Source organism: Chiloscyllium punctatum, chromosome 17, assembly GCF_047496795.1.
Source record: "Chiloscyllium punctatum isolate Juve2018m chromosome 17, sChiPun1.3, whole genome shotgun sequence".
NCBI lineage: Eukaryota > Metazoa > Chordata > Chondrichthyes > Orectolobiformes > Hemiscylliidae > Chiloscyllium > Chiloscyllium punctatum.
This window is the reverse complement of record NC_092755.1, coordinates 95,336,067-95,351,340: the sequence shown is the minus strand read 5'-3', so window position 1 is coordinate 95,351,340 and position 15,274 is coordinate 95,336,067. Positions and strand designations below refer to the sequence as shown.

Genomic DNA, 15,274 nt, shown 5'->3' with positions numbered 1-15,274 from the left:
TCTAGTCATAGAGTTATACAGCACAGAAACAGACCCTTCAGTCCAAATCCTCAGCACTGAACAGATATCCCAATCTGACTGAGTACCATTTGCCAAACATTTGGCCCATATTGCTCTAAATGTTTCCTGTTCATACATCATTTAAAAGACACCTGGATGGTGTAATTGTACCTTCCTCCACTACTTCTTCTAGCAGTATTTTCCATACACACACCACTCTCTGTGTGAAAAAGTTACTCCTCAGGTTCTTTTCAAATGTTTTTCTTCTCACCTTAATCCTATGTCCTCTAGTTTTGGCCTCCCCCACTCTAGGAAAAAGACTATTCAACGTATCAATGCCCTTCATGATTTTATAAATCTTGTTCAGGCCACCCCTCAGCCTCTGTTTCTGCAGGTTTTGGAAAAGCCCCAGCATATTCAGCCTCACCCTATAGCTTAAACACTCCAGTTCTGGAATCATCCTTGTAAAGCTTTTCTACACCCACGGAAGGCAAGCATGGCAAACGTCTTTAACCAACAGCATAACATCACAAGATTTCATTTTGTCCAAACAACAAGACAAATTTTATTTTTTTAAAGGCATAGACAGTACAAATGCTATTAACTTTATAATATTATTTACATGTAATTATGTTATACAATCAGGTTTAATCAGGCAAAGACAAATATTTGTAAAATATTTAACACGATTGTTAACAAACATAAGTAAATTTGATAACCATTTTGACCATCCATTCCACATGGTTATTTTAGGTACGTTTCAATGCATTACAAAAAGTGATCCCATTCTTCATTCATGTAGCAACCATCCTGAGGCACAGCTCACTGATACTGCCAAGTAGAAGCAAAAAAGAAAAATTTCAATGATGTGAGAACATGAATGTTGTGACTTACTGACCCCAGTTATTTCAGCTAAGTTCCCTGCAAACTGCAGACTGAGGGAAGTTGGACCAGATCTGAATCCAGGTCCAAAGGAAAAAGGTTCAGTAGCCGTTGATAACATTTATTCAATACAAAATACTTGCCAGTTGCCATTTCACACTCTTTTTTTCCCCTCCCACTCCTGACGTATCTCTTGCTGTTTGCAAGTACTGGCTAAGGCCTGTATGTACACATCAGGAATATGGCCGTCAGTACATATAATACAGAGCAGAGTGACAGCCAAAAGGCCACTTCCTAACTGTGATCACTAACCGTATGGGAATTGTATAAGTCGAGGAATAAAGCAGTAGATTTTGATAAGAGTTTTGAGGAACATCTCCCACTGATTGTGTATTAGTGCTGTCACAGTGAGCCACCCCGCAAACGCAGCAAGAGGAAGATGGTGCTCTCTGGCTGAATATTGTAGTCAGCGAGTAACCGACCATCCTCCAGCTGTTTCCCTTCGTACATCAGGCGCTGCTGATTGACTGGGACACGCTCCTGTCGCTGGACTTGTGCTTTAAACTCCTCAACAGACTGAGAGGGACGAACATCGTATGTAGAAAGTTTTCCCTTGTCATTCTGCAGGAATATCTGCATGCGCTCCTCATTCTTGACGATCAGCATGACAGTGTTACTGGGAGAGACACAGTAGTCAGACAGTCTCTTGTTGTCCTTCAGCTCTTGAGTGTTCCCATTTTGTATCACCAGACGCTGTTGGTAAACAGGTACCTTGGTCTTCTCATATATCAACGTCTTGAGAGCTGACACTTGAATGGAAGGATTGATCTCAAGTGGGACAATGTCACCGGTCATAAACTTCACCTGCAGTATCATGTTGTCAAATTGCTGTTGAGAAATGAACAGGATGTTAGTGATGGGGATGCTGTGTTTTGTGTCTCAGAACATTTTGAGCATACAATGGCTTTTCCAGACATTGACAGAAGTGAGGGAACTAATCTGTACCTACTGTCCACCCAATTCAATCAACTTCTTCTTAATGATTGATTTCCAGTTGGAGAAATACTGCACACAAAAATCAGATGCCTCAGTACACACCGAACTCCAGCCAGTACCTATGGAGAGATTCTATTTTTGCTATTTGTGGACTAGGATTTCAGCATCACTGACAAAACAGATATCCCACTCCTGCCAAAGCCATTCCCCTCTCCACCCCCAGATTCCTCAAATCTGCACCATTTACATATCTCTTTTAATAACAATTGATCAAAGTGGAGCTTATGAGATTCAAAACGGCCCATTTCACACTTGAATAAAGACAAAAAGTTGCTGATGTTGGGAATCAGACTCCCAGCAAACGCTGGAGAAACGCGGCCGTTCTGGCAGGAGCATTGCTGAGGAGTCAGCCCAGACTGGGAGCCGTCCCCCCTGGTTCTGTGCACACACACAGACTGCCAGAGCTGACAGAGCTGCTGACTTGCTCCAGAGCTCTGTCTTTGCAAACCATTTCACACACCAGAAACCGAATTCTGCAATTCCTGAAACAAAAAAACGAAATGAACTCACAATCCTCGCTGGAGGCTCCGCTCCAGGAAAGTTAAACAGCAGACTCGTTTCCGAGGCTTCTTTCCCAGCAGTTTGTCTTCCCTGCTTTGTTCACGCCGGTGTCCGATCTGGATGGAAGACGTGAACAGAACTCCCTCTCTCTCTGTGTCCACTGTAAGTGCCCGGTTCCCGGCTGCGCCCCCTCTGGGTCTCTCTCTCTCTCTCTCTCTCAGAGTCTGTGTTGCAGGTGTCCTCCTGTTTATTCTCAGAGCCGGTTTCTGAACGTCACATCTCTGCTCGCCTCTGATTGCCTGCTCACTGAGATAAAAAAAATACGGTCCGGCCGTAAGTTTCGTATCCTCAAAGATTCCCTCGGTATTTGAGAAATGAACTGATCTCCAGCAGCAAACAGAGCTCCGTTCGGTTTCACTTTCCATTTCCTATCGCCACTCTGTCCAGGTCCTTCACTGAGCAGTGACTCAGGGTGATTTGATGTTGGGTTTACTGTACATACTCAATTTGAACAATGTTTGCTGCTAATTATTTCATCTCGACCCCAGATTTCCTCTCTAAAACAATCTTCATTTTCAAAAGAACAGAACTAGATGAAACTGCACTGCCTTCATATCTGTAATGAAGCCTTTGGAATTGCATTCAATTAAACATGGTGCCACATACTTTGTGAATATTAAACTGTTTGAGATTGAAGTTAGCAAACATGTTCTGTGAACTTTTCTCGGGTCACTCAGCTGTTCTGCGTCAGACCCTTTGTGGAAAAGCACTTTCTTTATTTCATCTTTCCTATGGTAACCCAACCATAAATAAACAGGGAAGAGGTGACAGGACAGAGGCTGGTGCTACAACAGCATCTCCACATTACAGATGGGACCTCTGTTATACACTTTTATTCTTTTTTCAAGAGAGAGTTTTTGGGTTGAGTGTCAGGAGTTGGTTTCTTTGGGATACAGAGAGTGTAGTAAGATGGCATTGAGCTGGTCGTAGTAAACTGTGGAGTGACTTCAAGGAGCGGAATGACCTGCTGCTTCATCGATTTTCAGTTGATGAGACAGTTTCCCGATATCATAACAAGCAGTTTCTATTCTGAAGTGTTTGTGAGGGTGGTTACAAAGCTGAATTACAAACCTGGGCCTCACTGTAAAGGGCAGGAGAATCAGGCAAACATTGTTCAAATTGAGTATGTACAGTAAAGATGGACACTTTTGCTGAGATGTGCCTCATTGACTGATCTGCCTGAATTAGAGAGACATTCCATTATAACGCTGCCACTGAAAGTGTTTGGTAATTTTCAGCAGAGATTCCAGGAAATTCTTGAAGTGTCCACCAGTGCACCCAGTATCCCTGTCGCATCCAATTCCAAAACTTTAGGAATTAGGCCAGGGGTGCAATGAATCTGTTGCCATTTAATACCATAATGTTCAATACCTGGGTGCCTGTCTTTGGGAAATGTCTGAGGACTATGTCCAAGTTCTTGAAATTCTCTTTATTGGTCTTCCCTGTTATTAGCTCATCATCTCAATAAATGATGACCTGGAGTAGACTTGCAAAATGTTCTTTATCTTCCATGGAAAAATGGTACAGGTTGATGATACCTCAAATGGCGACCATGAATATGGGTACAAACGCTTAGGTGTATTAATTGGAGCATTAATTGGGACTCCTCATCTAACTGCAATTGCAAGTACGCATGGCCATATCCAGCTTCATCAAAGACAGCCCCTCCTACCCCCCCCTCCCCCCCCACTTCCAGCTTTGCAGAGAGGTCCTCTATGTGAGGGATTGGGTATTTATTCAGTTGTCGGTTTGTTTAAAATCCCCACAGAAGGGAACTGGCCTGTCAAGCTTCACTATCAGTATGTTCTGTGCTGCCCTTTCTGGAAATTACTGGCTTGATGATTCCATCACTTCCTAGTCACCTCATTGCTGCCTCTAATTTTGCATGTAAGGCAAATGGCACTGGGAGGGCCCTGCTGAATCATGGAATTGCTTCCTGGTCAACAGGCAAGTTGGCGTTGGCTCCTTTAATAGTTCCTCGAACTTCCGGGAAAACCTCCAGGTATTTATTTGGGACTTCACTCAGGCAGCCATTTTGTAATCTAAAATTGTTGAACCAATCCCGGCAAACCTTCTCAACCAATTTCGTCCCATTAGGCTTGAGCCTGAATCTTTACCACAATCAGTGGTAACTGGACCAGCTGCTACTCATGTGAGACCAGACTAAAGTTGTCCCCTTAATTTGTAGAGATTCCTCGATGTAGGTTATCAGTTTGATTGAAGTCTTACACAAACTTAAGGTTTGGAATGCAGAACAAATTTTGTTAAAGACTGGTTCTGTAATCACTGATACAGCCGCAGCAGTATCAACGTCAATTCGAATCAGGTGACTACTTAACCAGCATTTATTTTGATTGGTTCTGACTTGGACGGTGCTGACCAATTTAACTGGTCCAAACCAGATGTGGATGGATATTCCAGAGTGAGCATTCTCCTGGATACCGGCCTGTGAGTTCTCTTACTCAATTTAGGTCTAGTGGGATTCTTTTGCAGACTCGAGTACACAGATCATCAGCAACTGCCATCCCAGATCCTGAAGGAAATGTCTATAAGAAATAATCTAGTAATTGACATTAGTACGGCTTCCTCAGAGCCAACTGTGAAAGTGAACAGAACTTCTGACCTGCCTGTTTATGTCTATCAGTCAGGGCTCCCTGATTGGAGCAGGTTAACAACCCCAATCAGAGAACTCATGCTCTCTGTCTGGTCTATCTGGCCGACCTTGTTACAATCACTATACTGCCAGCTCCATCACTGGTACTCTGAGTTGTCACAGGCCTCTAACTCATTAATTTCCATGTCCCACATAGGTTTATGCAGACAGGTGTTTGAAAAATCAAAATGTCCCTTTGAACTTTCTGATTTTCAAAATAGTGTTTTGAACAGTCTATGTGAACACAACATTTAAACAAAAGGCAATTATTTTAAATAATTTCCATAGTTATGATTAACAGAACCAGTTGAATTATCTTTTGTGACATTTCTTACTTGTTCAACAAAGGATTATTGCACAGAGCAGGCACAATATTGAATCAGGGTGTGACGGCAGTAAAAACGTCCAGGATTGGTTAGGTATTTGTGGAGTGTGGTAAAGCTCAGGCAGAGACAGAAGATAGGTCAATGTGGGGAATCAGGTGGGCAGGATCGAGGGTAGGGTGGATCAGAACATGGGGGTGGGGGACAGGTCATGGGAGGGTTCTCTCATGCTCCCCTTATGCCCCAACTCCTGTCCGTTGTTCCATTCCCATCCCCATCCCATCCTTTCCATTATCTCCACTCAATATTCCACATATCCCCCTCCCAAATGGTCCTTCCCCTCCTCTGCACACTAGTACCTCTTTTTGCCCCCCCCCCCCCCCCCCCCCAGCGCCCAGACCTTTCTCGTGCCTAGTCCTCCCCACTCTTTGATGCAAATTCCATCTACTCCAGCGATCAGTAATGATATCTCTGAAAGATTGATTAGAAAATATAAATTAACTAATGATCATTCACTAGCTTTGTGGGCAGCAAGAGTTTGTCATGATGGAGTGCAGATCCTTGGAGCGCTCACAACACATCTGAGGTCTTCCTTATTGGGTTGTGAGGTGTGATGGGCAGTTACCAATCACTTCAGAGACACATCTACACATAAGATGATCTGTCCCTCAGAAGAGTGTCACCATGGAAACAGTAAAGAAAGTATGCCAATGTTACCTGAGAATCCTTTATACTTATGCTTAATTGTTTTGAGTTTCTCTCCCACATGAAAGCAAAGTCCAAATTTTGATCTTCCGATGAGAAATATGTTCATTCTTTGTAATCCCTCAAACCCAGAGACTACATTTAGTTCTAATACAGGTATGTGAATGTACAGATTCTATTCCTATATGGAGATCTTGCCATAACTTGGATGCACATAAATATTGGGCTGCACGTTAACATATATCGGCTGTGTCAATTTGACACGTTTCATGGTAAGCTTCTCTCTGCAAGACCCATACATCCTAAGGCCATGCGATAGAGGAGCGGAATTAGGCCATTCAGCCAATCAAGTCTGCTCCATCATTCAATCATAGCTGATATTTTTCTCAACCCCAATCACCTGCCTTCTCCCCATAACCTGTGATATCTTTACCAATCAAAGCCCATCTCTCTCTCTGCCTTAAATACACTCAATGACATGACCCCCACAGCCTTTTGTTGCAACGGGTTCCTTAGATTAATCATCCTCGAGCTGAAGAATTTCCTCATCATCTTAGTTCTGAAGAGTTGTCGCTTCATTCTGAGGCTGCAACTCAATAGCCTTGTCTCTCCTATTGTAGAAACATCCTTTCAACATCCACTCTATCTAGGCCCGTCAGTATTCTGTAAATTTCAATCACATCATCTACATCCCTCTTAAATCCAACTCATGCAGGCCTAGAGTCGACAAATGCTTCTTTCATGATAAGCCATTTATCCACTGGATAATATGGAAAATAAAGAGCATGGAAGCATGGGAAGGGTTAAGTATGAACACCATTGGTGACGTGTTGCAAGGGGTCTGTGGAATGCAGGATGGAATAAGAATAGTGGAATGCTCTTACACCAATTAGCAGAGTAACATTGAGGCTGAAAGGTCACTGTGGCAATATGAGATAATACACTTAGCCTCACCTGTTGAGTATTATTATGACAAGGTTGGGACCATAAACATTTGGGACATCATGTTTAATATCTAATTAATTGTTAGTAGAGTCAGCTTGTTTGAGACTATTGACAATAAGTATCTAATCAGGACATTAAGAAAATATTCAGTAGGGTCTAGAATGAAAGACTATTTTTGCAAAAGCTGACACTGAAAATCTAACTGTGACATTAGAATAACATGAAGTAGAATGGAGGAATAAAACTATAGTGGGACAACTAAAGAGATAATGGGAACTAACATCACTGGTTTATTGTGTAGCTAGAGTGAGTTACTTTGTTTAATATAGTCAGACATGCTGACGAGCTAACAGAAACATGATAAAAAAATTTAAAACCATGGGCGCAGAGGTTCAGGGACAGTCCAGAATCTGCTTTCTCAGTGTCACGGTTTTTTGTTTGCAAATAAAAGGCCTACTTCTTGAAGAACTCTCTGTGTCTCCTCGTGATTCTCTACATTTTCTCCACGACAATACCTCTTGTAAATCTCCTCTAGACCCCACGCAATGCCAACACATCTTTCCTTATATACTGGCCCCAAAATTGCTCACAATATTCCAAATGCGATCTGACCAGGGTCTGATATGGTCTCAGCAGTATACCTCTGCTCTTGTATTCCAGCTCTCTTCAAATGCATGACCACATTGCTTTTGCCTTCTTAACCTCCAACTGAATCTGTCTTAAGATAGCCATGAACTAGCTCTCTCACATTTCTGAAGCCTTTCCCCATTTAGTCTCTGTCTTTATTCTTCCTATCAAGGTGCATAACAACTCACACTCTCACATTGTACTCCATCTGCCTCTTCTTTGCCCATTCTCCAAGCCTGTCCAAGACTTCTGCTAGCCTCCACACTTCCTCAATACTGCCTGATGCTCCCAATATCTTTGTGTGACCTGCAGACTTAGAACAATGCTGTCAGTTCATTCATCCAAATCATTAATGCTTGACATGAATAGTCGATTTCCCAACACTGATCCCTGCAGAGCTCCTCTAGTCACCAGCTGCCATCCTGAAAAAGATGCCTTTATTCCCACTCTCGGCCTCCTATAAGACCATAAGACCATAAGATGACGTGGTGAGCCCATAAGACAAGGTGGCATGGTGGCTCACTGGTTAGCACTGCTGTCTCACAGTGCCAGGGACTCCGGGTTCGAATCCAGCCTTGTTGCTGTGAAGTTTGCACATTCTCACCATGTCTGCGTGGGTTTCCTCCCAGAGTCCAAAGATGTGCAGGTTAGGTGAATTGACCGTGTTAAATTTCCCATAGTTTTCAGGGATGTATAGGTTAGGTGCATTAGTCATGGGAAATGTAGAGTAATATGGTAGGGGAATAGGTCTAAGTGGGATACTCTTCGGAAGGTAAGTGTGGATTCGTTGGGTCTAATGGTCTGTTTCCACACTGTAGGGATTCTATGAGCAGAAATTAGGGCATTCAGCTTATCGCGTCTGTTCCACCGTTCAATCAATGCTGATATGTTTCTCAACCCCATTCTCCCACTTTCTTCCCATAATCCTTGATCCCCTTGATACTCAAAAACCCATCCATCTCCATCTGAAATATAGTCAAAGACCTTGCTTCCACAGCCTAATGTGACAATGAATTCCATAGATTCGCCACTCACTGGCTGAAGATGTTTCTCCTTACCTCTGTTCTATAAGGTCTTCCCTTTACTCTAAGACTATGCCCTCGGTCCTAGTCTCTCCTAACAATGGAAACATCTTCCCAACATCTACTCTGTCCAGACCATTCAGTATTCTGTATGTCTCAATAAGATCCCCTCTCATCCTTCTAAACTGCACTGAGTAAAGACCCATAGTCCTCAAATGTTGCTCATATGTAAAGCTTTTAATTCCTGAGACCATTCTCGTGAACTTGCTCTGAACACGCTCCAAGGCCAGTACACCCTTCCTGAGATATGGGGCCCAAAGCTGGGTACGATACTCGAAATGTGGTCTGACCAGAGCCTCATAGAACCTCAGAAGTACAACCCTGCTTTTATATTCAAGTCCTCTTAAAATGAATGCCATCACTGTATTTTCCTTCCTAAATACTGACTCAACCTGCAAGTTTATCTTGAGAGAATCCTGGACTAGAACTCACAAGTCTCTTTGCAACTCAGACTTCTGAATCATCTCCCCATTTAGAAAATAGTCCATGCCTCTATTCTTCCTACCAAAGTGCATGACCTCACACTTTCCCACATTGTACTCCATCTGCCACTTCTTTGCCCACTCTCCTAACCTGTCCAAATCCTACAGCAGCCTCCCTGCCTCCTCAAAGCTAATTGTCCCTCTACCTGTCTTTGTTCCATCTGAAAACTTAACCAGAATGCCCTCAGTTCCTTCATCTAGATTGTTAATGTATAAAGTGAAAAGTTGTGATCCCAACATTGAGTCTTGCGGAACACCACTTGTCACCGGCTGCCATCCTGAGAAGGACTCATTTATCCCCACTCTCCATTTCCTGCCAGACAGCCAAGCTTCTATCCATGCCAGGACCTTCCCTCTAACGCCATGGGCCCTTACCTTACTCAGCAGCCTCGTGTGTGGCACCTTGTCAAAAGCCTTGTTGAAGTCCAGGTAGGTGACATCCATTGGCTCTCCTTGGTCAACCTGCTTGTTAGATTAGATTCCCTACAGTGTGGAAACAGGCCCTTCAGCCCAACAAGTCCACACCGACCCTCTGAACAGCAACCCACCCAGACCCATTCCCCTACACCTAACACTGTGGACAATTTAGCATGGCCAATTCACCTAACCTGCACATCTTTAGACTGTGGGAGGAAACCGGAGCACCCAGAGATGGGGAGAATGTGCAAACTCCACACGGACAGTTGCCCAAAGCGGGAATTGAACCTGTGCCCCTGGTGCTGTGAGGCAGCAGTGCTAACAACTGAGCCGCCGTGCCATTACTTCCTCAAAGAATTGCAGCAGATTTGTCAGGCATGACCTCCCCTGGGTGAAACCATGCTGACTTTGTCCTATTTTATCATACACTTCCAAATATTCAGAAATCTCATCCTTCACAATATATTCCAGGATCTTACCCACAAAGGGGTTTAGGCTAATTGATCTGTAATTTTCCATTTTTTGCCTTACTCCCTTTTTAAACAAGGGTGTCACATTGGCGATTTTTCAGTTCTCTGAGACCCTTCCTGGCTCTAGAGATTCCTAAAAGATCATCACTAACGCCTCCGAAGGGTCTGTTTCCATGCTGTACATCTCTATGACTCTATGACTACGACTCTATCTACCTTCCAACTCTGGGGTGTAGTCTATCTGGTCCATGTCATTAATCCACCTTCAGGCAATTCAGTTTTTCTCGCACCTTCTCCTTGAAGATGGCCACCATACTCAGCTCTGCCCCCTCCCTCTCTTAACTTTTTGGGATATTACCCATGTCTTCCACTGTGAAGACTGACGCCAAGTAATTATTCAGTTCCTCAGCCATTTTCTTGTTCCCACACTACTGTCACTCCAGCGTCATTTTCCTCTAGCCAAATGTCCACTTTTGCCTCATTTTTGCCCTTTATATCAAAAGAAACTCTGACAGTCTTCCTTGATATTCCTGGCTAGGTTATTCTCATATTTAATCTACTTACTCCTTATTTCTTTTTTTTGTTTCCCTCTGTAGGTCGTTGAAAGCTTCCCAATCCTTTGGTTTCCCACTGCTCTTCGCCACGTTATATGTTTTCTCATTTGATTTTATGCTATCCCTGAATTCCCCAGACAGCCATGGTTGCCTCATCCTCCCTGTACCAAGCTTCTTTCTCCTCAAGATGAATCTCTGCTGTGTCTCCTGAATTACTCCCAGTTAGCCCTGCTATTGTTGGGGTTCCAGTGTCTTTCCTGCTAGGCTCTTCTCCCAGTCAACGCTATCCAGTGCTTCCGTCATGCCTCTGTAGTTGCCTTTATTCAGCTGTAATATCGTTACCTCTGATTCTATCTTCTTCCTCTCAAATTGCAGAGTAAATTCACCTTAAGTCTGCTTATGAAGTCGCCCTCATTCCACAACACTAAATCCAGTATGGCCTGTTCCCTCGTAGGCGCCAACACAAGCTGCTCCAAAAGGCCATCTCATAGGCATTCCACAATGTCTTTTTCTTGCATTTCACTCCCAATCTAATTTTCTCAGTCCACCTGCATATTGAAGTCCTCCATGATTATTAGAACAGTGCTCTCCATACATGCCTTTTCTATCTTCTGATTTATTTTCCTCCTCATGAGGGATTTCTCACCATAATGTCTCAAACTCACCTTATTAACTGCCCACCCGACACAATGGCGACACTGTCCTGCTAGCTAGCTTGGTGCAACCACTTGCTGTACCTGAAGGAACTCACCACTACTGGGATATTCCAGAATAGACCATCTTGTCTGGCACCAGTGCCACCTTTAAAAGATTACTGTGCACCCGTGCAAACACTGTAAGTGTGTAGCTGCCCTGTGTGGTGACTGGTGTTTTGTGCAGACATTGCAGTGAGGGGGAAATTCATACCTTGCTTTGTGCACAGGGAGCAGGAGGTCCTCATTGTTGGGCTGATGCAAAGAAGGATCATTTTCTAACCCACGCCAGGGCTGGTCATGGAGGTCATCACAGCAGACCCTGTCTGTCTCGGCTTGGTTTGCCAATCAGCTCAGTGCAGTCTCAGCCATCTGAAGGGGTGCATGGCTGTGTAGGAAGAATATCTGTGACCTTCTGTACTGATGCAGGGTTAGAGTATCATGAATCTTGTAGCGGTGGTGCAGGGGGCAAAAGTAAAAACACAAGAGGCCAGTTTGTGTAGGACTCCTATGAGCATCAAGGCAGACTCAAAGTGAGAGAGGGCTAAGAGAGAAGGCTGACATCCTGAGATTCAACCTGTTCCAGTTCGTGTGCTGGGTGCCTATCACCAAATGCAAAGTGTCCTTGCAGTATTTCAGTGGTAGTCCAGTGCACCCCAAAATTCTGCACTGAAATCCTGCAAGGGTCAGAAAGGTGTTATGACAGTTCTGAGCAGCTGGGAGGTATTAGATGCCAGGACTGTAGATGAGGGCTGCATGTGGTTAGTCCCCGAGAGTAATTTATACATGGGGTAATATTGTAACAAGGGGTTGGATGTGAGAATTCCAGACAAGCTGCTATCCAGCTCTTTACCATTATGGTCATTTTACTTGGTACGACAACCTGAAACTGTTTCACTGCTGCAGATTCTGTTGGAAAGATGTTTTAATTGTTTGTTTACCTTCATTTGCAACAAGAAAGTTAAGCAACATGCTTAAAAGTGCTTTAATGTAAAATCCCAAACTGTTCCTCGTAATTATGTTATAATTCAATTCTGGATTGTTATCATTGGAGAAGCGATTGACACACCTCATGTTAACCGACAGAATTATACTACAACATTTCACATTGTCTAAACAAAAAGACAAATTTTATTGTCAGTGAAAGGTATAAACATTACAATCACTATTAACATACAAATTACATGTAAGTACAGTATTCAATCAGGTACAATCAGATAGAATTCGTACATCTCTGAAGTATTCTCTTTTCATACACATCAATCCTGAAAGAGGGATAACCTAGAATGCATCCTTCTACAAACAGAACATTGCAAAAGAAAAGTCTGGAGATGCACTTTGCAGTGAGATGTATCTCATTCTGGTACCTTATGAGCTCAGTGCACATTCCTGTTGTTCATTTAAAATACTTGGTTTGACAAATCATCTGGAAATAGTTTTGTATTTGGAGATATGATGTACCAAAAGTGGATTCCCAGATAATTCTCTCTTACAGATTATGAAGGAGCAGAAGCAACATTTAACATTTAAACTTGAATCCAAAGAAACAGCTTGATTTTCAACTCACATCATATGCCTTGATAAAATGCACAGTCCAGGCAATACATATCCTGTTATGGAAAAGAGGAGTCTTCCAAAAAAAGCATTTATAATAAATACATGGCTTCTCAAGTAAAGTAAGATGTCAGAAAATATGTATTGAATATTTTAAATCATTCTTTGATCATCGTTTCCCTCATCTGTTCTATACAGTTATTACAGGTAAGTTTCTCCATTCGTATATCAACCATCGTGAGGCACAGCTCACTGGTGCTGCCAATTCGAAGCAGAAAACAATCATTTTCATGCTGCAAGAATGTATATGTTGTGAGTTACTGACCCCAGTTATTTCAACCAGGTTCCCCACAAACTGTAGACTAAGGGAAGTTGAGTTTTATCTGAATCCAGGTCCAAAGGAAAAAGGTTCAGTAGCCCTTGATAACATCTATTCAACACAAAAATAGTCAGTTCCCATTTCACATTCTTTTTCCCCTCCCTCTCCTGACGTATCTCTTGCTGTTTGCAAGTGCTGGCTAAGGCCTTTATGTACACATCAGGAATATGGGCATGGCTAGCCCCTTCTATGTATGGTACAAACTAAGAGTGATAGCCAAAGGCCATTTACTTGCCCATTGTGTTAGGTGCAACATTCCGAGAGAAATGGGTCTGGGTGGGTTACTCTTCGGAGGGTCGGTGTGGACTTGTTGGGCCGAAGGGCCTGGTTCCAGACTGGAATGAATCTAATCTAATCTTAACTGTGATCCTTAACCGCATTGGAATTGTATAAGTGGAGGAATAAAGCAGTAGATTTTGATAAGAGTTTTGAGGAACATCTCCCACTGATTGTGTATTAGTGCTGTCACAGTGAGCCACCCCGCAAACGCAGCAAGAGGAAGACGGTGCTCTCTGGCTGAATATTGTAGTCAGCGAGTAACCGACCATCCTCCAGCTGCTTCCCATTGTACATCAGGCGCTGCTGATTGACTGGGACACGCTCCTGTCGCTGGACTTGTGCTTTAAACTCCTCAACAGACTGAGAGGGACGAACATCGTATGTAGAAAGTTTTCCCTTGTCATTCTGCAGGAATATCTGCATGCGCTCCTCATTCTTGACGATCAGCATGACAGTGTTACTGGGAGAGACACAGTAGTCAGACAGTCTCTTGTTGTCCTTCAGCTCTTGAGTGTTCCCATTTTGTATCACCAGACGCTGTTGGTAAACAGGTACCTTGGTCTTCTCATATATCAACGTCTTGAGAGCTGACACTTGAATGGAAGGATTGATCTCAAGTGGGACAATGTCACCGGTCATAAACTTCACCTGCAGTATCATGTTGTCAAATTGCTGTTGAGAAATGAACAGGATGTTAGTGATGGGGATGCTGTGTTTTGTGTCTCAGAACATTTTGAGCATACAATGGCTTTTCCAGACATTGACAGAAGTGAGGGAACTAATCTGTACCTACTGTCCACCCAATTCAATCAACTTCTTCTTAATGATTGGTTTCCAGTTGGAGAAATACTGCACACAAAAATCAGATGCCTCAGTACACACCGAACTCCAGCCAGTACCTATGGAGAGATTCTATTTTTGCTGTTTGTGGACTAGGATTTCAGCATCACTGACAAAACAGATATCCCACTCCTGCCAAAGCCATTCCCCTCTCCACCCCCAGATTCCTCAAATCTGCACCATTTACATATCTCTTTTAATAAAAATTGATCAAAGTGGAGCTTATGAGATTCAAAACGGCCCATTTCACACTTGAATAAAGACAAAAAGTTGTTGATGGTGGGAATCAGACTCCCAGCAAACGCTGGAGAAACGCGGCCGTTCTGGCAGGAGCATTGCTGAGGAGTCAGCCCAGACTGGGCGCCGTCCCCCCTGGTTCTGTGCACACACACAGACTGCCAGAGCTGACAGAGCTGCTGACTTGCTCCAGAGCTCTGTCTATGCAAACCATTTCACACACCAGAAACCGAATTCTGCAATTCCTGAAACAAAAAGACGAAAAGAACTCACAATCCTCGCTGGAGGCTCCGCTCCAGGAAAGTTAAACAGCAGACTCGTTTCCGAGGCTCCTTTCCCAGCAGTTTGTCTTCCCTGCTTTGTTCACGCCGGTGTCCGATCTGGATGGAAGACGTGAACAGAACTCCCTCTCTCTCTGTGTCCACTGTAAGTGCCCGGTTCCCGGCTGCGCCCCCTCTGGGTCTCTCTCTCTCTCTCTCTCTCAGAGTCTGTGTTGCAGGTGTCCTCCTGTTTATTCTCAGAGCCGGTTTCTGAAC

At 43.5% G+C, this 15,274-nt stretch overlaps 2 protein-coding genes across 2 annotated transcripts; both read right to left on the bottom strand.

The window, feature by feature from the left end:
• Window positions 1-631: 631 nt before the first annotated feature.
• LOC140488157 (polyubiquitin-like) lies at window positions 632-2,703 on the bottom strand. Its single transcript, XM_072587996.1, has 2 exons — window positions 2,449-2,703; window positions 632-1,770 (listed from the first exon to the last, which is right to left on the bottom strand). The coding sequence occupies exon 2, from the start codon at window positions 1,756-1,758 to the stop codon at window positions 1,285-1,287; it is 474 nt and encodes a 157-aa protein (XP_072444097.1). The 5' UTR covers window positions 1,759-1,770; window positions 2,449-2,703; the 3' UTR covers window positions 632-1,284.
• A 9,909-nt stretch (window positions 2,704-12,612) lies between these two features.
• LOC140488155 (polyubiquitin-like) lies at window positions 12,613-15,274 on the bottom strand. The gene is made up of 2 exons (XM_072587994.1): window positions 15,012-15,274; window positions 12,613-14,333 (listed from the first exon to the last, which is right to left on the bottom strand). Exon 2 carries the CDS (start codon window positions 14,319-14,321, stop codon window positions 13,848-13,850), a length of 474 nt encoding a protein of 157 aa, XP_072444095.1. The 5' UTR covers window positions 14,322-14,333; window positions 15,012-15,274; the 3' UTR covers window positions 12,613-13,847.

What these genes read in the sequence shown, in the direction of transcription:
- LOC140488155 (XM_072587994.1), bottom strand. Translation starts at nt 14,321, where the DNA reads ATGATACTGCAGGTGAAGTTTATGACCGGTGACATTGTCCCACTTGAG.
- LOC140488157 (XM_072587996.1), bottom strand. Translation starts at nt 1,758, where the DNA reads ATGATACTGCAGGTGAAGTTTATGACCGGTGACATTGTCCCACTTGAG.